General features: G+C 48.0%; 1 protein-coding gene across 1 annotated transcript in view; it reads right to left on the bottom strand.

Moving 5' to 3' along the window:
• Positions 1-26154, bottom strand: part of LOC135082871 (5-oxoprolinase) — a 64230-nt gene that overhangs the window by 15829 nt on the left and 22247 nt on the right. Inside the window, exons 12-20 of the mRNA XM_063977635.1 lie at positions 25890-26041; positions 24488-24633; positions 23140-23281; positions 22625-22757; positions 20927-21071; positions 19487-19634; positions 18809-18921; positions 17751-17926; positions 2266-2363 (exon numbers count right to left, since the gene is read on the bottom strand). Coding sequence (XP_063833705.1) covers positions 2266-2363; positions 17751-17926; positions 18809-18921; positions 19487-19634; positions 20927-21071; positions 22625-22757; positions 23140-23281; positions 24488-24633; positions 25890-26041 — 1253 coding nt within the window. The remainder of the gene's footprint in view (positions 1-2265; positions 2364-17750; positions 17927-18808; positions 18922-19486; positions 19635-20926; positions 21072-22624; positions 22758-23139; positions 23282-24487; positions 24634-25889; positions 26042-26154) is intronic.

Raw genomic sequence — 26154 nt, 5'->3', positions numbered from 1 at the left:
TGTAATTGCTTGGGCATACCTTTGAAAAGTTTTCTTCATGACCCTGTATTTCCCTTTAGGAATGATTTGGAGAGGCTTATATCGTTGGAGCTTTCCCATTCAGCCCTGTTATTCTTGGATATGGCCATATTATGGCCATGAGGTACCTAAGCTTTTAGATAAAGGTACTATCAGTTCTGACCCAATAGGTATCGTCTCTGACCCTTGTCTCGCTAGACTGTCGGCTCTCTCATTGCATTCGATCCGTGTATGTCCAGGTATCCCACATTAGGGACACTTTGTCATGCCTTCAGAGTGTGTTCATCTTTAAGATTGCATCTAGAATACCTAATTCTAGACTCAACCTTCACTGAGGCGATGGATTTGTTTGAGTGCTGCCTGGCTGTGGCTAAGGATGTAAATATTGCGTTTCTTACACCCCTGTTTATAGTGCACACATAATTATAGCGTAGAATTCAGTTTGAAATACTGTAGCAAACCTCCTTAAACGTTCACTGTGTTTATTACTACATGCTTGACTATGGACGAGTGCTGTAAGTGCCCACCAAACTAGGCAGTTTTGTATCAGTATATCAAGGGCAGTATTTATGTCCTTATGATTTTTTCAAATTATTTAAAATTTAGTTGGTTCAAGGGGTTCGCGTATAGGGTCAGTTGCAAGCAACCGACTCAGTCTTCCCTTTACCCGACTGGTTGGGGGTGGACCAGAATCGATAGCAACATGGAGCCTACATGGACCTATTGCCCGTAGCTGCCGAAGCTTGCCTGGAAAGAAGTAGTGCAGAAGCTGGTGCTGTCTGAAAAAACAACTATAATGGTCACAGCCGTAGCCTTTGTGCTAAAAATAATCTCCCGTACTATGATAATATCAATCCTCTCTTGCCTCACACTTACCTTTCCGTTATCACAGGTACAATAGTATGTAGAAATAAAAATGTTAATTAAAATAATAATAATAATCATTACAATTTTAGACAAATTCAAGTTCTTTATTTAGTGCTTTCTTCTTATGACATTTTCAATAATACAATGTATTTAAACTATTTTCAACCTTATGTCTTACACATAGAGCTCAAAATTAATTGAAGAAAAAATACAAATCATGGTAGCATGATGTGCCAGGAACTCTAAAGAAATTCTAAAATAATAATCTTTACTTGCTTATGAACCAAATAGTATGCATTCATGGATAAAATAAATATTTTTTTCCGACGCGCATTAAAATTCGCCCGCTGTGTCCTGAAGAAACATTTTTTTTCACCTACTTTTTTCAAAAAAAGTACCATACAATGGTATATATTTATAATCCTGATAAATGTAGCTTTCAGGACATATTTTTTTATTAGATTATCTCCAGTGGTTTAAAAGTAAACGACGTTTTTTTAAAAAACTACTTTTTGGTTTTTGTGAATTTTACTCCATATTTCTATTTTTTTGTATGAAAAGGCAAAAAGTTTGTTCTAGAAATGAATTCGCCATCCTTTAATTATCCGAAAATGACACCACACTTGCCCTAATACCCATAGTTTTGAAGATATGGGCCTTAAAGTGAAGCGCGGCAGAAGGAAACTTGCCCCCCCTCCCCCTGCTACCACAGGGGGGGCTCCCGATGTCTACCGACGGAAATCTACTCAGGAGCACCCAAGGAACAACTGGTGCAAAAATGAGCCTTCTATACCAAAGTGGAGGGGTCTCCATACAAATCATTGCACTAAATTCCCTACTATTATAAATCAATTTTTTGCTTAGCAAAATTAGTGAAAATACATGTTTTGCTCTGTCTTGCGTCTCTACTCTGTAAATCAGTTTGTGTGTGATCGTGTTAGTTCGTTGCGCCACCGCTAGCTCGGCTATCAAATCGTAGTTTTTCGTCCGCGCTGCACCCCCTTAATAAGCAAATATTTTATATCATGCGATAGCTTCTACTAATAGATAATTTTATTGGCTATCGCATGATATAAAATTTTTGCTTATTAGTGTCAATCTACCCACGCTATCACTTGTTTTTGAAGGAAGAGGTGAAAACTAAAAATGAAAATCTTAAATCACTACATGCCCGGACCAGAGTAAATACAAATGAGTAGGTCATCTTCATAGAAACGCCCGAGCGCGGTTTGTATTTTGTCAGTGTGTGCGTGCGCGCCGCATACGTATTGGCGCGCTCACATACAAACCGCGCTCGGTGCGTTTCTATGAAGATGACCTACTCATTTGTATTTACTCTGCCCAGACAAACTGTATAGGTATTCGCTTTTATTTACTTACCCTTTGGTTAGCAGCTACTTGTGCCTTCAAATCTGAAAGGTTGTCAGCCAGATTTCTTGTCCCAGAGCAGCCTGGTTCCTTGCCTGGCTTCATGAGTCCTACAGAGAGAAGAAAGAAATAAGTTTAGATTCATATTCGTAAATATCGGGCGAGGTTTATTTTAAGGCGCTGCTCACAAGAGTGCCTGAGTGCCTTTCCGTAGGTTACAATCTCAAGTCACTAATGGGTCAACAGAAGTTAAGAGAGAGAAAGAGACAGTAGTAAGAGCATTCTTTAGTCCCAAGTGATCCAAGAGAGCAACTCACCTTGTGTGAGCTCTTTAGCTATATTATTAGCTCATCCCTATATGGCGGGCTGGTCTTGAGGTCAGGTCACTTTTGACGCATCTAGTCATCAGAGGACAACAGCGGCTAGAGTTCAGTAACTAACGGTAAATTACTAAATAATGGCATGCGCAGATTGACGTCGCCATACTTTTGGCGAACGACTCTCGTAAGTTCTACGAATGAACTACTAATTCCCCGTGTATTCCCCACTTAGGCCCCATGAACGATCATATTATAAGAGACAATGGAAAGCAGTCTAGAATATAGGAACTAGGATAAATTCCTATAAATAGCTACGCAGCGTGAGCGGCTTATGATGTCGTCGTCATACTTTTTCGAACGCCCCACGTAAGTCCCGCGTAAGCCCCACGTACGCCCCACGAATACCCCGCGTATTTGTCACGTACGCCCCAAGAATGCCCCGCGAATTCCCCACGTACACCCCACGAATGCCCCGCGTAAGCCCCACGAGTGTCCCGCGTATTCCCCACGTACGCCCCACGAATGCCCCACGTACGCCCCACTGACCTTCAACCAGCTGCTCCTCATTGAGCCGCCCCCCGTCCACGAGCAGGAGCGAGCGGAAGGCCGCGCCCTCTTGCGCCAGCGCGGCCGAGTGCGGCGGCATCGAGCCCGGCGTCAGGCCGCCGATGTCTGCGTGTGACGCGGGACGCTAAGGCAATACGTACCTTAGGGCGACGGGCACAAGAGTGCCTTTGGCGTGGGTCACAATCATAAGTCACTAACAGAGACAGAAAGAGGCAGCAACACCATTTAGACAAAGAAAGCACTAAGAAACTTAAACGCTACGGAGAATACTGGACGCGGGGTTCCAGCTTAGCTTAAAGTATCTACCATGGGCCAAATTCACAAATGTCACTGACGCCTTCAAAAGAAAGAGAAAGCCATAACATTTAGACAAAGACAACAGCAAGATACCTATTGTCGTTTCGTTCCGGCCAGTATCGGCGTCAGGCCGCCGATGTCTGCGTGGTGCCCGGGGGAAGCCACGGCAATACATACCTTAAGGCGACGGGCACAAGAGTGCTTTTACCATGGGCCACAATCGCAAAAGTTACTAGCATGACGGACGCTTCTACAGACAGAGACGGCAATAAGAAACTTACACTACGAAGAATACCCAGCGCAGTTCCAGCTTTGGGAAAGGCATTATCTTAGTCACTAATCAATCATACCAGTGTTTCTACCATGGGTCGAAATCACATGGCACTGACGCATCCAAAAGAAAGAGACAACTACAAGCTTTAGACAGAGACAACAACGAGACCGTTTCGTTTACGTTAATATCTAGCTAGAGCCTGGCGTGGGTCACAATCACAAGTCACTGAAGGGTCTTCAGTTGTTTGAAGATATAAAAAGACAGCAGTAAGAGCATTCTTTAGAGCGTAATCCCGACTGACTTAAGAGAGTCACTAACATTTAGTGAGCTTCTTATGACTATAGAGCGGGGTTACCTTGAGTCTAGACGCATTTAATGGATCATATTACACGAGACAATGGAAAGCAGAGCCTAGAGTACAGGAACTAGGATAAATTCCTACAAATAGCTACGCAGCGTGAGCGGCTTATGATGTCGTCCTCATACTTTTTCGAACACCCCACGTCAGTCTCACGTACGCCCCATGAATGCTCCACTCAAGTGACCTGCTGTCGTCGTAAGTTTCCCGCGTAAGCCCCACGTACGCCCCAAGAATGCCCCGCGTGTTCCCCACGTACGCCGCACGAATGCCCCGCGTATTCTCTACATACGCCCCACGAATGCCCCGCGTATGCCCCACGAATGCCCCGCGTATTCCCCACGAATGCTCCACGTATTCCCCACGTATGCCCCACTGACCTTCAACCAGCTGCTCCTCATTGAGCCGCCCCCCGTCCACGAGCAGGAGCGAGCGGAAGGCCGCGCCCTCTTGCGCCAGCGCGGCCGAGTGCGGCGGCATCGAGCCCGGCGTCAGGCCGCCGATGTCTGCGTGTGACGCGGGACGCTAAGGCAATACGTACCTTAGGGCGACGGGCACAAGAGTGCCTTTGCTATGGGTCTACATGGTCTACAATCGTAAGTCACTAACAGAGACAGAAAGAGGCAGCAACACCATTTAGACAAAGAAAGCACTAAGAAACTTAAACGCTACGGAGAATACTGGACGCGGGGTTCCAACTTAGGATCTTAAAGTATCTACCATGGGCTAAATGCACAACTGTCACTGACGCCTTCAAAAGAAAGAGAAAGCCATAACACTTAGACAAAGACAACAGCAAGATACCTATTGTTGTTTCGTTCCGGCCAGTATCGGCGTCAGGCCGCCGATGTCTGCGTGCTGACGCGGGACGCCACGGCAATACGTACCTTAAGGCGACGGGCACAAGAGTGCTTTTACCATGGGCCCCAATGGCAAAAGTTACTAGCATGACGGACGCTTCTACAGCAGTTGTTCATAAAAGTTTGAAGACAGAAAGAGAACGACAAAATTAAGACAGACGCAATATGAAACTTACACTACGTAGAATATTCGGCGCAGTTCCAATTTAGCAGCGGCATTATCTTAGTCACTAAAATCCTACCAGTGTCTCCACCATGGGTGGAAATCACATGGCACTGACGCATCCAAAAGAAAGAGACTGCTACAAGATTTAGACAGAGACAACAACAAGACCGTTTTGGTTACCTTAGTATCAAGCTAGAGCCTAGTTACAACAATCTAGCGAGAATTTCGGTCAATCTAAGAGAGTGACTTACCTTCAGTGAGCTGGTCACTTGTGAAGGATCTAGTTCACATGATGCACATGCAGCTACCATTAGCACGCACGTCTCACATGCCAAATTGCCCTCTGAGTATCTAACTCTGATTGTGCCTGATTCTGACCGCGCCTGACTCTGACCGCGTAAGTACCCCGCGTAAGCCCCACGTACGACTCACGAATGCCCCGCGTATCCCCCACGAATGCCCCGCGTATTACCCACGTACGCCGCACGAATGCCCCGCGAATTCCCCACGTATTCCCCACGAGTGTCACGCGTATGCCCCACGAATGCCCCGCGTATTCCCCACGTACGCCCCGCTGACCTTCAACCAGCTCCTCCTCATTGAGCCGCCCCCCGTCCACGAGCAGGAGCGAGCGGAAGGCCGCGCCCTCTTGCGCCAGCGCGGCCGAGTGCGGCGGCATCGAGCCCGGCGTCAGGCCGCCGATGTCTGCGTGTGACGCGGGACGCTAAGGCAATACGTACCTTAAGGCGACGGCCACAAGAGTGCCTTTGGCGTGGGTCACAATCACAAGTCACTTATTGGTCACAGTAGTAGATAGAAAGAGGCGCTGGGTACCAGAGTGCTTTCACCGTGGATGCCACGGAAATACATACCTTAAGGCGACGGGCACAAGAGTGCCTTTGGCGTGGGTCACAATCATAAGTCACTAACAGAGACAGAAAGAGGCAGCAACACCATTTAGACAAAGAAAGCACTAAGAAAATACGCGGACGCAGGTTCAAACTTAGAACAAGATCTTAATATACTCTCTACCATGCTGGGCCAAATGCACAAATATCACTGACGCCTTCAAAAGAAAGAGAAAGCCATAATATTTAGACAAAGACAACAGCAAGATACTTTACCTATTGTCGTTTCGTTCCCATTAGTATCTATCTAAAGCTTATTCAACGATCTATCGAGCATTTCGATGAAAGATAGTGACTTACCTTCAATCAGCTTGTCACTTTTGGATGATCTAGTCCACATGATGCACAGGCAGCTACTATTAGCACGCACGTCTCACACATGCCTCATTGCCCTCTGAGTATCTAACTCTGACTGTGCCTGACTCTGTCCTTGCCTGACTCTGACCGTGTCTGACTCTGACCGCGCCTGACTCTGACTGCGTAAGTACCCCGCGTAAGCCCCACGTACGACTCACGAATGCCCCGCGTATTCCCCACGTACGGCCCACGAATGCCCCGCGTATTTCTCACGTACGCCCCGCGTATTCCCCACGAATGCCCCGCGTATTCCCCACGTACGCCCCACTGACCTTCAACCAGCTGCTCCTCATTGAGCCGCCCCCCGTCCACGAGCAGGAGCGAGCGGAAGGCCGCGCCCTCTTGCGCCAGCGCGGCCGAGTGCGGCGGCATCGAGCCCGGCGTCAGGCCGCCGATGTCTGCGTGTGACGCGGGACGCCGCGGCAATACGTACCTTAAGGCGAAGGGCACAAGAGTGCTTTTGGCGTGGGTCACAATCACAAGTCACTAACTGAGACAGAAAGAGGCAGCAACACCATTTAGACAAAGAAAGCACTAAGAAACTTACGCCACGGAAAATACGCGGGTTCAAACTTAGGACAAGATCTTATACTCTCACCACACTACTATCACAAGTCACTGATGGGTCTTCAGTTGTTTGAAGATATAAAAAGACATCAGTAACGTGTATAAAAAGACAGCAGTAAGAGCATTCTTTAGAGCGTAATCCCGACTGACTTAAGAGTCACTAACTTTTAGTGAGCTTCTTGTGACTATAGAGCGGGATTACCTTGAGTCTAGTCGCATTTAATGGATCATAAATTATGTACACGAGACAATGGAAAGCAGAGCCTAGAATATAGGAACTAGGATAAATTCCTATAAATAGCTACGCAGCGTGAGCGGCTTATGATGTCGTCATCATACTTTTTCGAACGCCCCACGTAAGTCCCACGTACGCCCCATGAATGCTCCACTTATGTGACCCGATGTCGTAAGTTCCCCGCGTAAGCCCCACGTACGCCCCACGAATACCCCGCGTATTTCCCACGTACGCCCCAAGAATGCCCCGCGAATTCCCCACGTACGCCCCATGAATGCCCCGCGTACGCCCAACGAATGTCCCGCGTATTCCCCACGAATGCCCCGCCACCCCACGTATTCCCCACGAATGCCCCGCGTATTCCCTACATACGCCCCACGAATGCCCCGCGTATTCCCCACGTACGCCCCACTGACCTTCAACCAGCTCCTCATTGAGCCGCCCCCCGTCCACGAGCAGGAGCGAGCGGAAGGCCGCGCTCTCTTGCGCCAGCGCGGCCGAGTGCGGCGGCATCGAGCCCGGCGTCAGGCCGCCGATGTCTGCGTGTGACGCGGGACGCTAAGGCAATACGTACCTTAAGGCGACGGCCACAAGAGTGCTTTTGGCGTGGATCACAATCATAAGTCACTAACAGAGACAGAAAGAGACAGCAACACCATTTAGACAAAGAAAGCACTAAGAAAATACGCGGACGCTGGTTCAAACTTAGGACAAGATCTTATACTGTCTACCTACCATGGGCCAAATGCACAAATGTCACTGACGCCTTCAAAATATAGAGAAAGCTATAGCATTTAGACAGAGACAACAACAAGTCACTATTCACATTGTCGTTTCGTTTCCGCCAGTAACTATCTAAAGCTTATTCAACGATCTATCGAGCATTTCAATGAAAAATAGTGACTTACCTTCAGAGCTGGTCACTTTTGAAGAATCTAGTACATGATGAACAGGCAGCTACTATTAGCACGCACGTCTCACATGCCAAATTGCCCTCTGAGTATCTATCTCTGACCGTGCCTGACTCTGACCGCGCCTGACTCTGACCGCGCCTGACTCTGACCGCGCCTGACTCTGACCGCGTAAGTACCCCGCGTAAGCCCCACGTACGACTCACGAATGCCCCGCGCATCCCCCACGAATGCCCCGCGTATTCCCCACGTACGCCGCACGAATGCCCCGCGTATTCCCCACGTACGCCCTACGAATGCCCCGCGTATCCCCCACGTACGCCCCGCATATTCCCCACGTACGCCCCGCGTATTCCCCACGTACGCCCCACTGACCTTCAACCAGCTCCTCCTCATTGAGCCGCCCCCCGTCCACGAGCAGGAGCGAGCGGAAGGCCGCGCCCTCTTGCGCCAGCGCGGCCGAGTGCGGCGGCATCGAGCCCGGCGTCAGGCCGCCGATGTCTGCGTGTGACGCGGGACGCTAAGGCAATACGTACCTTAAGGCGACGGCCACAAGAGTGCCTTTGGCGTGGGTCTACATAGTCTACAATCGTAAGTCACTAACAGAGACAGAAAGAGACAGCAACACCATTTAGACAAAGAAAGCATTAAGAAACTTACGCTACGGAGAATACTGGACGCGGGGTTCCAGCTTAGGATCTTAAAGTATCTACCATGGGCCAAATTCACAAATGTCACTGACGCCTTCAAAAGAAAGAGAAAGCCATAACACTTAGACAAAGACAACAGCAAGATACCTATTGTCGTTTCGTTCCCGCCAGTAACTATCTAAAGCTTATTCAACAATCTATAGAGCATTTCGATGATAGATAGTGACTTACCTTCAATCAGCTTGTCACTTTTGGATGATCTAGTCCACATGATGCACAGGCAGCTACTATTAGCACGCACGTCTCACATGCCAAATTGCCCTCTGAGTATCTTAACTCTGACTGTGCCGCATATTCCCCGCGTAAGCCCCACGAATGCCCCGCGTATTCCCCACGTAAGCCCCACGAATGCCCCACGTATTCCCCACGTATGCCCCACGTACGCCCCACTGACCTTCAACCAGCTGCTCCTCATTGAGCCGCCCCCCGTCCACGAGCAGGAGCGAGCGGAAGGCCGCGCCCTCTTGCGCCAGCGCGGCCGAGTGCGGCGGCATCGAGCCCGGCGTCAGGCTGCCGATGTCTGCGTGTGACGCGGGACGCTAAGGCAATACGTACCTTAGGGCGACGGCCACAAGAGTGCTTTTACCATGGGCCGCAATCGCAAAAGTTATTAGCATGACGGACGCTTCTACAGCAGTTGTTCATAAAAGTTTGAAGACAGAAAGAGACAGCGACAAAGTTACGACAGAGACGGCTATAAGAAACTTACACTACGAAGAATATTCGGCGCAGTTCCAATTTAGCAGCGGCATTATCTTAGTCACTAAAATCCTACCAGTGTTTCTACCATGGGTCGAAATCACATGGCACTCACGCATCCAAAAGAAAGAGACAACTACAAGCTTTAGACAGAGACAACAACGAGACCGTTTCGTTTACGTTAATATCTAGCTAGAGTTTAGTAACAACAATCTAGCGGGAATTTCGGTCAACCTAAGAGAGTGACTTACCTTCAATGAGCTGGTCACTTGTGAAGGATCTAGTTCACATGATGCACATGCAGCTACTATTAGCACGCACGTCTCACATGCCAAATTGCCCTCTGAGTATCTAAATCTGATTGTGCCTGACTCTGACCACGCCTGACTCTGACCGCGCCTGACTCTGACCGCGTAAGTACCCCGCGAAAGCCCCACGTACGACTCACGAATGCCCCGCATATTCCCCACGTACGCCCCACGAATGCCCCGCGTACTCCCCACGTACGCCCCACTGACCTTCAACCAGCTGCTCCTCATTGAGCCGCCCCCCGTCCACGAGCAGGAGCGAGCGGAAGGCCGCGCCCTCTTGCGCCAGCGCGGCCGAGTGCGGCGGCATCGAGCCCGGCGTCAGGCCGCCGATGTCTGCGTGTGACGCGGGACGCTAAGGCAATACGTACCTTAAGGCGACGGCCACAAGAGTGCCTTTGGCGTGGGTCCAATCTTAACTGATCGGTCACAGTAGTAGGTAGAAAGAGGCGCTGGGTACCAGAGTGCTTTCACCGTGGATGCCACTGCAATACATATCTTAAGTCAACGGGCACAAGAGTGCCTTTGGCGTGGGTCTACAATCATAAGTCACTAACAGAGACAGAAAGAGGCAGCAACACCATTTAGACAAAGAAAGCACTAAGAAAATACGCGGACGCGGGTTCACACTTAGGACAAGATCTTATACTCTCTACCATGGGCCAAATGCACGAATATCACTGACGCCTTCAAAATATAGAGAAAGCATTTAGACAGAGACAACAACAAGACACTTTATATTGTCGTTTCGTTCCCGCCAGTAACTATCTAAAGCTTATTCAACAATCTATCGAGCATTTCGATGATAGATAGTGACTTACCTTCAGTGAGCTGGTCACTTGTGAAGGATCTAGTACACATGATGCACAGGCAGCTACCATTAGCACGCACGCCTCACATGCCCCATTGCCCTCTGAGTATCTAATTCTGACTGTGCCCGACTCTGACCGCGCCTGACTCTGACCGCGTAAGTACCCCGCGTAAGCCCCACGTACGACTCACGAATTCCCCGCGTATTCCCCACGTACGCCCCACGAATGCCCCGCGTATTCCCCACAAATGCCCCGCGTATTCCCCACGTACGCCCCACTGACCTTCAACCAGCTGCTCCTCATTGAGCCGCCCCCCGTCCACGAGCAGGAGCGAGCGGAAGGCCGCGCCCTCTTGCGCCAGCGCGGCCGAGTGCGGCGGCATCGAGCCCGGCGTCAGGCCGCCGATGTCTGCGTGTGACGCGGGACGCTAAGGCAATACGTACCTTAAGGCGACGGGCACAAGAGTGCCTTTGCCGTGGGTCTCACTAACAGAGACAAAAAGAGACAGCAACACCATTTAGACAAAGAAAGCACTAAGAAACTTACGCCACGGAAAATACGCGGACGCGAGTTCAAACTTAGGACAAGATCTTATACTCTCTACCATGGGCCAAATGCACGAATGTCACTGACGCCTTCAAAATATAGAGAAAGCTATAGCATTTAGACAGAGACAACAGCAAGACATTTTATCTATTGTCGTTTCGTTCTCGTCGGTATCTAAAGCTTATATTCAACAATCTATCGAGCATTTCAATGAAAAATAGTGACTTACCTTCAGAGCTGGTCACTTTTGAAGAATCTAGTACATGATGAACAGGCAGCTACTATTTGCACGCACGTCTCACATGCCAAATTGCCCTCTGAGTATCTTAACTCTGACTGTGCCGCATATTCCCCGCGTAAGCCCCACGAATGCCCCGCGTATTCCCCGCGTAAGCCCCACGTATTCCCCACGTACGCCCCACTGACCTTCAACCAGCTGCTCCTCATTGAGCCGCCCCCCGTCCACGAGCAGGAGCGAGCGGAAGGCCGCGCCCTCTTGCGCCAGCGCGGCCGAGTGCGGCGGCATCAAGCCCGGCGTCAGGCCGCCGATGTCTGCGTGTGACGCGGGACGCTAAGGCAATACGTACCTTAAGGCGACGGCCACAAGAGTGCTTTTACCATGGGCCACAATCGCAAAAGTTACTAGCATGACATGACGGACGCTTCTACAGCAGTTGTAAACAGAAAGAGACAGCAGCAAAATTAAGACAGAGACGGCAATAAGATACGCTACGAAGAAAGAATACCCGGCGCGGTTCCAGCTTAACAGCGGCATTATCTTAGTCACTAATCATACCAGTGTTTCTACCATGGGTCGAAATCACATGGCACTCACGCATCCAAAAGAAAGAGACAACTACAAGATTTAGACAGAGACAACAACGAGACCGTTTCGTTTACGTTAATATCTAGCTAGAGTTTAGTAACAACAATCTAGCGAGAATTTAGGCAACCTAAGAGACTGACTTAACTTCAATGAGCTGGTCACTTGTGAAGGATCTAGTACACATGATGCACAGGCAGCTACCATTAGCACGCACGCTTCACATGCCCCATTGCCCTCTGAGTATCTAATTCTGACTGTGCCTGTCTCTGACCGCGCCTGACTCTGACCGCGTAAGTACCCCGCGTAAGCCCCACGTACGACTCACGAATGCCCCGCGTATCCCCCACGTACGTCCCACGAATGCCCCGCGTATTCCCCACGAATGCCCCACGTATTCCCCACGTACGCCCCACTGACCTTCAACCAGCTCCTCCTCATTGAGCCGCCCCCCGTCCACGAGCAGGAGCGAGCGGAAGGCCGCGCCCTCTTGCGCCAGCGCGGCCGAGTGCGGCGGCATCGAGCCCGGCGTCAGGCCCCCGATGTCTGCGTGTGACGCGGGACGCTAAGGCAATACGTACCTTAAGGCGACGGGCACAAGAGTGCTTTTGCCATGGGTCTACATAGTCTACAATCGTAAGTCACTAACAGAGACAGAAAGAGGCAGCAACACCATTTAGACAAAGAAAGCACTAAGAAACTTACGCTACGGAGAATGCTGGACGCGGGTTCCAGCTTAGAACAAGATCTTATACTCTCTACCATGGGCCAAATTCACAAATGTCACTGACGCCTTCAAAAGAAAGAAAGCCGTAACATTTAGACAAAGACAACAGCAAGATACTTTACCTATTGTCGTTTCGTTCCCGCTAGTACCTATCTAAAGCTTATTCAACGATCTATCGAGCCCGGCGTCAGGCCGCCGATGTCTGCGTGCGACGCGGGACGCCGCGGCAATACGTACCTCAAGGCGACGGCCACAAGAGTGCTTTTACCATGGGCCCCAATGGCAAAAGTTACTAGCATGACGGACGCTTCTACAGCAGTTGTTCATAAAAGTTTGAAGACAGAAAGAGACAGCGACAAAATTAAGACAGAGACGGCAATAAGAAACTTACGCTACGAAGAATACCCGGCGCGGTTCCAGCTTTTGGAAAGGCATTATCTTAGTCACTAAAATCCTACCAATGTCTCCACCATGGGTCGAAATCACAAGTTACTAACGCAACCAAAAGAAAGAGACAACTACGAGATTTAGACAGAGACAACAACGAGACCGTTTCGTTTACGTTAATATCTAGCTAAAGCCTGGCGTGGGTCACAATCACAAGTCACTGATGGGTCTTCAGTTGTTTGAAGATATGAAAAGACAGCAGTAAGAGCATTCTTTAGAGCGTAATCCCGACTGACTTAAGAGTCACAACTTTTAGTGAGCTTCTTATGACTATAGAGCGGGGTTACCTTGAGTCTAGACGCATTTAATGGATCATATTACACGAGACAATGGAAAGCAGAGGCTAGAGTATGGGAAATAGGATAAATTCGTATAGAGCTACGCAGCGTGAGCGACTTATGATTTAGTCCTCATACTTTTTCAAACGCCCCACGTCAGTCTCACGTACGCCCCATGAATGCTCCACTCAAGTGACCTGCTGTCGTAAGTTTCCCGCGTAAGCCCCACGTACGCCCCACGAATACCCCGCGTATTCCCCACGTAAGCCCTACGAATGCCCCGCGTACACCCCACGAATGCCCCGCGTATTCCCCACGAATGCCCCACGAATGCCCCGCGTATTCCCCACGTACGCCCCACTGACCTTCAACCAGCTGCTCCTCATTGAGCCGCCCCCCGTCCACGAGCAGGAGCGAGCGGAAGGCCGCGCCCTCTTGCGCCAGCGCGGCCGAGTGCGGCGGCATCGAGCCCGGCGTCAGGCCGCCGATGTCTGCGTGTGACGCGGGACGCTAAGGCAATACGTACCTTAGGGCGACGGACACAAGAGTGCCTTTGCTATGGGTCTACATAGTCTACAATCGTAAGTCACTAACAGAGACAGAAAGAGACAGCAACACCATTTAGACAAAGAAAGCACTAAGAAAATACGCGGACGCGGGTTCAAACTTAGGACAAGATCTAATACTATCTACCTACCATGGGCCAAATTCACAAATGTCACTGACGCCTTCAAAAGAAAGAGAAAGCCATAACATTTAGACAAAGACAACTGCAAGACACTTTATCTATTATCGTTTCGTTCTCATTAGTATCTATCTAAAGCTTATTCAACGATCTATCGAGCATTTCGATGAAAGTGCCTTACCTTCAGTGAGCTGGTCACTTGTGAAGGATCTAGTACACATGATGCGCATGCAGCTACTATTAGCACGCACGTCTCACATGCCAATTGCCCTCTGAGTATCTAACTCTGATTGTGCCCGACTCTGACCGCGCCTGACTCTGACCGCGCGTAAGCCCCACGTACGACTCACGAATGCCCCGCGTATCCCCCACGAATGCCCCGCGTATCCTCCACGTACGCCCCACGAATGCCCCGCGTATTCCCCACGTACGCCCCATGAATGCCCCGCGTATTCCCCACGAATGCCCCGCGTATTCCCCACGTACGCCCCACTGACCTTCAACCAGCTGCTCCTCATTGAGCCGCCCCCCGTCCACGAGCAGGAGCGAGCGGAAGGCCGCGCCCTCTTGCGCCAGCGCGGCCGAGTGCGGCGGCATCGAGCCCGGCGTCAGGCCGCCGATGTCTGCGTGTGACGCGGGACGCTAAGGCAATACGTACCTTAAGGCGACGGCCACAAGAGTGCCTTTGGCGTGGGTCCAATCTTAACTGATCGGTCACAGTAGTAGGTAGAAAGAGGCGCTGGGTACCAGAGTGCTTTCACCGTGGATGCCACTGCAATACATATCTTAAGTCAACGGGCACAAGAGTGCCTTTGGCGTGGGTCTACAATCATAAGTCACTAACAGAGACAGAAAGAGGCAGCAACACCATTTAGACAAAGAAAGCACTAAGAAAATACGCGGACGCGGGTTCACACTTAGGACAAGATCTTATACTCTCTACCATGGGCCAAATGCACGAATATCACTGACGCCTTCAAAATATAGAGAAAGCATTTAGACAGAGACAACAACAAGACACTTTATATTGTCGTTTCGTTCCCGCCAGTAACTATCTAAAGCTTATTCAACAATCTATCGAGCATTTCGATGATAGATAGTGACTTACCTTCAGTGAGCTGGTCACTTGTGAAGGATCTAGTACACATGATGCACAGGCAGCTACCATTAGCACGCACGCCTCACATGCCCCATTGCCCTCTGAGTATCTAATTCTGACTGTGCCCGACTCTGACCGCGCCTGACTCTGACCGCGTAAGTACCCCGCGTAAGCCCCACGTACGACTCACGAATTCCCCGCGTATTCCCCACGTACGCCCCACGAATGCCCCGCGTATTCCCCACAAATGCCCCGCGTATTCCCCACGTACGCCCCACTGACCTTCAACCAGCTGCTCCTCATTGAGCCGCCCCCCGTCCACGAGCAGGAGCGAGCGGAAGGCCGCGCCCTCTTGCGCCAGCGCGGCCGAGTGCGGCGGCATCGAGCCCGGCGTCAGGCCGCCGATGTCTGCGTGTGACGCGGGACGCTAAGGCAATACGTACCTTAACGCGACGGGCACAAGAGTGCTTTTGCCATGGGTCTACATAGTCTACAATCGTAAGTCACTAACAGAGACAGAAAGAGACAGCAACACCATTTAGACAAAGAAAGCACTAAGAAACTAAAACGCTACGGAGAATACAGGACGCGGGGTTCCAGCTTAGAATCTTAAAGTACCATAGGCCAAATGCACGAATGTCACTGACGCCTTCAAAATATAGAGAAAGCTATAGCATTTAGACAGAGACAACAACAAGACACTTTATACTGTCGTTTCGTTCCCGCCAGTAACTATCTAAAGCTTATTCAACGATCTATCGAGCATTTCGATGAAAGATAGTGACTTACCTTCAGAGCTGGTCACTTGTGAAGGATCTAGTACACATGATGAACAGGCAGCTACTATTAGCACGCACGTCTCACATGCCAAATTGCCCTCTGAGTATCTAACTCTGACTATGCCTGACTCTGTCCTTGCCTGACTCTGACCGTGCCTGACTCTGACCGCGTAAGTACCCCGCGTAAGCCCCACGTACGACTCACGAATTCCCCGCGTATTCCCCACGTACGCCCCACGAATGCCCCGCGTATTCCCCACAAATGCCCCGCGTATTCCCCACGTACGCCCCACTGACCTTCAACCAGCTGCTCCTCATTGAGCCGCCCCCCGTCCACGAGCAGGAGCGAGCGGAAGGCCGCGCCCTCTTGCGCCAGCGCGGCCGAGTGCGGCGGCATCGAGCCCGGCGTCAGGCCGCCGATGTCTGCGTGTGACGCGGGACGCTAAGGCAATACGTACCTTAAGGCGACGGGCACAAGAGTGCCTTTGCCGTGGGTCTCACTAACAGAGACAAAAAGAGACAGCAACACCATTTAGACAAAGAAAGCACTAAGAAACTTACGCCACGGAAAATACGCGGACGCGAGTTCAAACTTAGGACAAGATCTTATACTCTCTACCATGGGCCAAATGCACGAATGTCACTGACGCCTTCAAAATATAGAGAAAGCTATAGCATTTAGACAGAGACAACAGCAAGACATTTTATCTATTGTCGTTTCGTTCTCGTCGGTATCTAAAGCTTATATTCAACAATCTATCGAGCATTTCAATGAAAAATAGTGACTTACCTTCAGAGCTGGTCACTTTTGAAGAATCTAGTACATGATGAACAGGCAGCTACTATTAGCACGCACGTCTCACATGCGAAATTGCCCTCTGAGTATCTTAACTCTGACTGTGCCGCATATTCCCCGCGTAAGCCCCACGAATGCCCCGCGTATTCCCCACGTAAGCCCCACGAATGCCCCGCGTATGCCCCGCGTATTCCCCACGTACGCCCCACTAACCGTCAACCAGCTCCTCCTCATTGAGCCGCCCCCCGTCCACGAGCAGGAGCGAGCGGAAGGCCGCGCTCTCTTGCGCCAGCGCGGCCGAGTGCGGCGGCATCGAGCCCGGCGTCAGGCCGCCGATGTCTGCGTGTGACGCGGGACGCTAAGGCAATACGTACCTTAAGGCGACGGCCACAAGAGTGCCTTTGGCGTGGGTTACAATCACAAGTCACTGATGGGTCTTCAGTTAGTTGAAGTTATAAAAAGACAGCAGTAAGAGCATTCTTTAGAGCGTAATCCCGGCTGACTTAAGAGAGTCACTAACTTTTAGTGAGCTTCTTATGACTATAGAGCGGGGTTACCTTGAGTCTAAAGCCTGGTCCGTGAGCACGTAGAATCCCGTCCAATGACCCCAAGCTGCCCATCCTTTTAATGGATGACACGAGACAATGGAAAGCAGAGCCTAGATAATAGGAAATAGGATAAACTCGTGTAGATAGCGCCGCGTGAGCGGCTTATGATGTCTTCGTCATACTTTTTCGAACGCCCCACGTCAGTACCACGTACGCCCCATGAATGCTCCACTCAAGTGTCCTAATGTCGTAAGTTCCCCGCGTAAGCCCTACGTACGACTCACGAATGCCCCGCGTGTTCCCCACGTACGTCCCAAGAATGCCCCGCGTATTCCCCGCGTACGCCCCACGAATGCCCCGCGTAAGCCCCACGAGTGTCCCGCGTATTCCCCACGTACGCCCCACGTACGCCCCACTGACCTTCAACCAGCTGCTCCTCATTGAGCCGCCCCCCGTCCACGAGCAGGAGCGAGCGGAAGGCCGCGCCCTCTTGCGCCAGCGCGGCCGAGTGCGGCGGCATCGAGCCCGGCGTCAGGCCGCCGATGTCTGCGTGGTGCCCGCGGGACGCCACGAAGAATACTGGACGCGGGTTCGAGCTTGGGACAAAAATACTTTCTTAATCTATCATCCATTACAGCCAAAGACTTATGGATAAAGGCCTCCCCCAAGGATTTACACATCTAAAGCCCGGTCTGTGAGCACGTAGAATTTTGTCCAACGACCCCAATCTACCCATCCTTATCGCTCGCACGTAATTATATTGCTGTCGCGACTGTGCGACGGGCGCCCGCAGTGAGTGTGCGAGCGCGACAGCAACATAATTACGTGCGAGCGATAAGGATGGGTAGCTTGGGGTCGTTGGACAAAATTATACGTGCTCGCAGACCAGACTATAGCGTTCCTGCACTGCCTATATACATGTCCTTTCCGCGACCTTCATCAGGTCGTTGGCTGATAAAGGCGACTTTTAACCAAAGAACGTCCACTGTTGGTCAAAGGCCTCCCACAAGGGTTTCCATAATGACGAGTCCTGTGCCGCATCCAGGTTTTTTTCCGCGTCCATCACCAGATGGTTGGTCTCATTCTTACCACACTATTTTCTGTCTCAACGGCCATCTGTTGTATAAGCTACGAGCCTCGCCCACTGCTTAAATTCTTTACCAGGAAATCATTGGGGGAGGCCTATGTTCAGCAGTGGACCTCCTGACATGACAAAGTATGTGAATGTGCATTCTTTATTGTGGAGAAAATCAAGGTTACAATAAAAGATCTTAAGAGTAGGCGCACACCGTTGATTTTTCGTCGGCCGATAGTTTAGTCGGGCAGTTGATCAGTATAGGCATGTATGGGAGTGCGCACACTACGCCGATTCGATTTGGCCGATTCTTCATACAATTTAAAATCGGGCACAACTATCGGCCAACTAAAAATCAACGGTGTGCGCCTACTCTAAGTTAATTACTTGATGCAAATCTCACCCATAGAATACTGGAGTTATGACGGTCAAGTCGGGCAGGTGCGAGCCTCCAGCCTTCGGATGGTTGGCCAGCAACACGTCTCCTGGCTTCAAGGAGTCTCCGCGGACCTTCATCTGAAATGGATGCAATTGCTTTTTAACTCAAGACAAGCTTCAACTGAGTAATTTTACAAAGTTGTAAAAGGTGCCATTATGCTACAATAAACAGTAACAAGCAGACATTTAAATTCTGCGTAGCGTGGGCAGGCTCCTACTAGGTGGACCGACGATCTGGTAAAGGTTGCGGGAAGAGCCTGGATGCGGGCAGCGCAGGACCGTTCATTGTGGAAAACCTTGGGGGAGGCCTTTGTCCAGCAGTGGACGTCATTTGGCTGAAACGAACGAACGATTTAAATTCTAAAACCAACTAAGTCATATTTAGGCGCTGTTATTTATTATTTTTTAAAGACTTTATTGCACACACAAAAATGTTCCGTACAAAAAGGCGAGCTTAATGCCATAAGTCATTATCTACCAGCTGTTTTTGTGTTAATGTTATGTGTTAATGTGCAGCTTATGTGTTAATGCTGTTAGCTAGATAATCTAAACTGGCATTTTTTCTCATACTACACACTGTGTAAAACACATCGGCAAAAAGTTTATACAATAGAGAATGACGTTTTTTTACACATTGCCTTACCTGATATTGCACAGTCTCCTGCATAGCACCCAAGTGCACTGGAATGTGAGGCGCGTTGGAGACAAGTCCGCCGTCTGGCCCAAACAAGGCACACGAGAAGTCTAGGCGCTCCTTTATGTTGACTGATATGGAAGTCCGTTGGAGAACCCTGTCACACAAAATATAACAGAAGGTAAACTCCATACTAAGCGCGCTGGAGCCACGCACACATAGACACCGCTCACGTACGCGTTATCAAGACTGTCTTGGACGAATGCGAGGCGCGACTGCGTTCGCTTGAGTGACGCTGCTCACGCGTTCGTAAAATTATTTTGTTTGTGCGAAAATTAGTGAACAACAAAAAAGGGGTATTATAACATTTGTTAAGTAGACGGTTGCTTACACTCAACATTAAAAACTAAATTTTCGTTTTTGAAACTAACAGTTGATTACTTACCTCGTCGAGTAAGTCCTTACTTACCTCCCGGAATCAACTGTATTATAATCTGTATTATAACTGTAGTAAAATCAATAAATACCTTTATTTATTTGTATTTCAATAGTTCGTTTAACGTTGACAAATTGAAAGCCAACTCAATTATTAGGAATATCGAATTGTTTTAGAGAGGTTTTAGGAATTATTGGATAATAGTGTCAACCACTCAACTAAATACTACTTCCTTCTCGTGTATTTGTTTGCAAACTATTACTATAATAACGTACTAAACATAACTGCATAAGTATACGTGGATATCTGTTATTGTCTTTCTTCCATACTATTAAGAGTACCATTTTTCTATCATAACGAAATAAACGCAACACATGATAAGACAACCCTAGCGCGACGGCCGAGCGTGCGAGCGAGAGAGGTATGCAAAGCGAGGTACATACATGAGTTTACCTTCTGTTATATTTTGTGCCTGTCATTTCATAAATGTATTCAATATTATGAAATATAATAATGTTTTGTAGCTGTGTTTTTAATTTGAATAAAATTGGCCAAAGGCATCATCATTACGAAAAGAAAAAAACTCTTAACAATGTTCTTCTATAATTTCTTGAAAGCCTCACAAGTTGTTATGGTAATCCCTACACACACGCACCTATTCTTCGGAAGGCACTCTAAAAGTGGGTCAAAAATCAGTATACTAGGCAGTGCCTAGTAATAGTTAAATCTAGTCAAAGGTCTTAAAGCGGTTTGATAAAATCTGTCCGTAAGATTGGCCACTTCTTTTCCACCCACCCTTCCACCCATTAATTCCGTAATAGGTTAGCTTAGCGAATTATGCCCTGAGCCACATAGTGAGGTTCTATAAACTTCCTTCTTATCAGCTGAAAGACACCCACTATTAGAGAATAGATTTACTTAGTTTTAAATTACCTTTGCCTCCTGTCTCATAAAAAATACCTTTTAATTAATAATCCCCATAAGTCTTTGTGGGAACAATTGGTTAGCATTACCTGCCCATCTGCTCAGCAATGGACATGAACCGATGCGAGAATATGCTGAGCTGTATGGAGTCCAGGTCAGCCGTCACTTTCTTGGGTTTACCCGACCCGATGGTTATACGAATGTCACCGTATTTGGTTATTTCAGCTCGGCAATCTGAAAGAAGCAATAGCGTAAAACCAACTAAAAATAGTTAACTAGTAGCATTCGTGATAGATTCAACTTCGAGGCGAATTATTCAAACGATGCTTGATTAAGTGAAGCAGCAAATCGAACGCACAGCGGTGAATAGAGCTCTGTGATTCGTTCGTGTGTCACACTGTGCGTCCACGCGCACTGTGAGACCTCATAGTAATGTTTGTGAATACGGGCGTTGGTACAGTCGACGGCAAATCAGGCTATACTCTCGTTGCAAAATAGCACTTATTTCCATAACACATAAGGTGCTGGTTTGGCTTAATGTGCTATCGTCTGTTAAAAAATTTTATAAAAAAAAAAAAACCGACTCCAAAAAACCTACACTAAAACGTAGAAAAATAATTACTAATTACCTACTTATTTATTAGGACGAATTATTAATATTTATGTAGGTATACCATGATTGATACTTCTGGAGTCGGTGCCAAGATTATGAAACATGTAAAGTTTGCCTGCACCGACTCCAAAAGTATCAATCATGGTATACCTACATAAATATTAATAATTCGTCCTAATAAATAAGTAGGTAATTAGTAATTATTTTTCTACGTTTTAGTGTAGGTTTTTTGGAGTCGGTTTTATTTTTTTTTATAAAATTTTACTTATTTCTTGCTTTTTAGTTAACTAATTATTACCTTGATGTTACCACTGAAGGTAGGCAGTACACTGAGACCAAAAAAAATTGGTTCATAATCGGCGGAGATATTGCGTATAAAAAAGTTCATCCCCAATTTTCCACCCTTGGGGGTGAAATATTTTCTTAAAATTCGCATGAAACCACCCTTTTGATAATACCTATTCAACAAAAAAATAATCGTTCAAATTGGTTTATAATCGGCGGAGATATTGCGTATAAAAAAGTTCATCCCCAATTTTCCACCCTTGGGGGTTGTTTTTTTATTATTAAATTTAAATGGGACCACCTATACGCCGAAAAAAGATTTGTTCAAATCGGTTCATAATTGACGGAGTTATCGCGTAACAAACATAGAAAAAAAAAAAAAACATACGGGTCGAATTGAGAACCTCCTCCTTTTTTGAAGTCGGTTGAAAAGGATGCGAGTCGATTAAGGAATTAAAACTGTCACTTTGTCTAAAATGGAGACTCTAGTCAAATTATCGATCAAGGAATTAAATGACATCATCACTCATTCAGAAGCAATATCCTAACATAGACCCAATACACTGAACTGTCCCACCTGTGGCATTGACAGCGGGGCGCCACCGTCAATACCGGATCGCTGGTTCCGATTTTTGCCACGTTGAAAACTATACAGTTGAACGATGGTGGCGCCCCCCTGTCAATGAGTTTGGTGGGACAGTACAGTGTAGGACATCTATAGACACAAGTAAATGTTTCACTTTTCAGTAATGAAATAGTATGACCATGGCATGACTATTTTACTAGGCATATTTTGCATGCCATTCTTAACACATCGATTTTCGTTCCTCTTTGATCCACCAAATTAAGGTATTGACCAAGGTGAAATATCTACAAACATTAAACTTACTGGGCTCCACAAGTATGGTGGACAGACTGTCCATGATGATGGCAGGCCCTGGTATCTCCTGCTCAGGCTTAAGGTTCTCCAGCAGGAATATCTGGGTGTCCTGGTATCCACCTTCGAAGTATACTTTCACTGACTGTAAATAAATTATATGTTATTCACTCGTTCTTTCATTCACTCATTGAACACGAAATATCAAAAATTAGTATTTGATCTATTACGCTGAAGGTATTTCACGGGTATCTGACATAATCTAAGAGAATTTTGCAAAACAGTTGAATAAGAAATGAGTTAATCAGTTCTTCATATAAAGAAATATTCTGTGGTAGATAAAAAAAAACATAGGTGAATCCGCGGACATAATCTTGTATTCGTTTATTTGTTTCAGCCAAATGCCGTCCACTGCTGGACAAAGGCCTCCCCAAGGATTCCCACAATGACCGGTCCTGCGCTGCCCGCATCCAGGTGCTTCCCGTGACCTTCAACAGATCGTCGGTCCACCTAGTGCTCTAATTTACCTTTTCCGCCACCGGTTTAGTGCCTTTCCCGCTAGGCGGCGCCACGGCATCGGGCACCTGACTCATGCCTACTCCACGCACTCTGATGTCATCCACCAACACGTCTCGCTCTGACAGCGTGAAGCCGAACTCGTTCTTGTATCTAATTGGAGAAGGAGTATAATAACTTAGATTAAAACAAAAACAAAACATCCAGTACGCCTTTAGGCCACGTTCAGAAACGTACTCCGAGAATAAAATACTGTCATGTAGTTGTAAACGCGCGTTAGCAAAACGCGTGTTGAACGCTCATCATCTGTACGGCTAGCACGAAAAACTTTCGAGTTCAAATCGTTTGCTTACTCGAATCGCCATCAAAAGATTTAGTGAGAAAACTACAACAGCGACCTTGTGAACGTGTCGTAAACTTAGTATGAGATGTGGTTGCTCGAAACTTATTTTGAGAATCAAAATTGTCACGTTATCGTTTAATTCGAAGATTGAGTATCGAATTTTATCGAATACGCAAACGATTCGAAGACGAAAGTTGTTCATGCTAGAGGTCCTAAACGTGGCCTTAGCAATTAACAAAACTAGGCTCTGCTACACCACGTAGGTCAATTCGGTGAGCGAAGAGCTCCAAGTTTAGTGTTAACGAAAATGTATTTAGTTCAAGAAATAATATAGGTAAGTAGGGAGTAAGAATCTACGATGGGCCTCATAAGAAGGCTCAAGGTCACCCAAAGGGCGATGGAGCGGGCTATGCTCGGAGTTTCCCTGCGTGATCGAATCAGAAATGAGGAGATCCGTAGGAGAACCAAAGTAACCGACATAGCTCGCAGAATTGCTAAAATCAAGTGGCAGTGGGCGGGGCACATAGCTCGTAGAGACGATGGCCGTTGGGGCAGGAAGGTTCTCGAGTGGCGACCACGGGCTGGAAGACGTAGCGTGGGCAGGCCTCCTACTAGGTGGACCGACGATCTGGTAAAGGTCGCGGGAAGAGCCTGGATGCGGGCAGCGCAGGACCGTTCATTGTGGAAAACCTTGGGGGAGGCCTTTGTCCAGCAGTGGACGTCATTTGGCAGAAACAACAAGAATCTACGATGTACGATTCTAAGATCGAAATGACTATTTACGATACAGGAGTCTCGTTGACTCTTCAATATCCCAGCCACCAATTCAGAAGTTTCATCTTCACAGATCATGTATCATCATCATGCCATTTAATTTCCACTGCAAATGCATGACCATCTTTAACGTACAAGATGCAAATGAATAATTTGGCCTACACTTCTCACGTTGGGCAGTTGCCCAATGACAAAATTTGATTTTCCGGATCTCCTCTTTTCTTCTTTTTGGTTCCCCTTACCTGTCCACAAAAGCCGCATAGAAATCCCCGTGTTTGCAAGCCGTAGACGAGTCGCCGGCAGAGGGCGCCACCATCAACGCGCAATCGGTACCCGCGTAGCGCAGGTGTAGATACGGCTCCGTCACTATTTGCGAGTCTGAGAAGCCCTGTTGGGAAAGACAATGACATTTTGTAGTTTGAAAAGGGGATACTTTTATCAATAGTGCGTATAGGTTAGTAACGTTATTAACGACACTATAAAAGCAATTAGACCATACTATGTCTTGTATCTGAAGTTTTTACTGACTGATGTATCAGGTACAAGAAGGTACGTTACTGTACCTGTGCTCTGAGTTTGTCTCTATAGACAGCCGCAAGGACATTCAATGTTTAAGATCCAGTATCTAATGCCCGATTTCACCATCAATCCCTATTTTTAAAGTGACCCTTTGAAAACAAAATTCCACTTATGTATTACCATAGGGGTCACTTTAAAATTAGGGATTGATGGTGAAAACGGGAGAGTTACAGGAATAAGGCACTATACTGTGCCCTAAGCTTGTCCCTGCACACAGCCGCTAAGACGTCAAGCTGGGTGTCGATCTGCTGGAAGCTCTCCGGACAGTACACCGCTGCGCACGGTTATTGGGCCTCGTGCACCTTATGCAGTTGCAATAGACGCCATATTGCAACAACAACTGTACCTGTGCTGCTAACACATCTAGCCATCTAGCTCATCGCTAGCACGTCTAACACCATTATAACTAGAATCTTAAGAGTTAGAGGAATAAAGAACTGTACCTATGCTTAAAGCTTGTCATTGCGACTGACGCTAGAACGTCCAGCTGAGCTGGATGGTTGCTATTTTGTAACAAGATTGTTGGTAAAAGAAAGAATAAAAGTATTGTACCTGTGCTAAGTTTCCTAGATTTGCAAGAATGAAGGTTCTGTCTCTGCGACTGACGCTAGAATGTCCAGCTGATCTATATGGATGCTGTTTTTCAACAAGAATGTAAGTGTCACAAGAGCACAGTACCTGTGATCTAAGCTTGTCCCTGCAGACAGCCGCCAATACATCCAACTGGGTGTCGATCTGCTGGAAGTTGTCGCGACAGTTGTTGTTGAGCGTCGTGCACCTTATTCAGTTGTAATAGACGCCATATTGCAACAACAACTGTACCTGTGCTCTAAGCTTGTCCCTGCGACTGACGCTAGAACGTCCAGCTGAGCTGGATGGTTGCTATTTTGTAACAAGATTGTAGGTGAAAGAAAGAATAAAAGTGCTAAAAGTTTCCTAGACTTGCAAGAATGAAGGTACTTTACCTGTGGTCTAAGTTTGTCCCTGATACTACCATTAGTACGTCCAGCTGAGCTATGATTCTATTTTGCAACAAGAATGTCCGTAAACACAAGAGCTTTGTACCTGTGCTCTAAGCTTGTCCCTGCAGACAGCCGCCAATACATCTAACTGGGTGTCGATCTGCTGGAAGCTGTCGCGACAGTACACCGCCGCGTACGGCTGTTGGGCCTCGTGAACTACGTGGGCTAATGCCATGCCATACGCTGATAGTATACCTGGGGGGTTTGATAGAGCTGGTTACATATTGTTAACTTCAAAAAATAATGTTAGTAAAGCCTGGTCCGTGAGCACGTAAAATCCCGTCCAATGACCCCAAGCTACCCATCCT

Source organism: Ostrinia nubilalis, chromosome 22 (assembly GCF_963855985.1).
Source record: "Ostrinia nubilalis chromosome 22, ilOstNubi1.1, whole genome shotgun sequence".
Lineage (NCBI taxonomy): Eukaryota > Metazoa > Arthropoda > Insecta > Lepidoptera > Crambidae > Ostrinia > Ostrinia nubilalis.
Note: the sequence above shows the minus strand (reverse complement) of the source record. Positions and strands in the feature narration are given on the sequence as shown.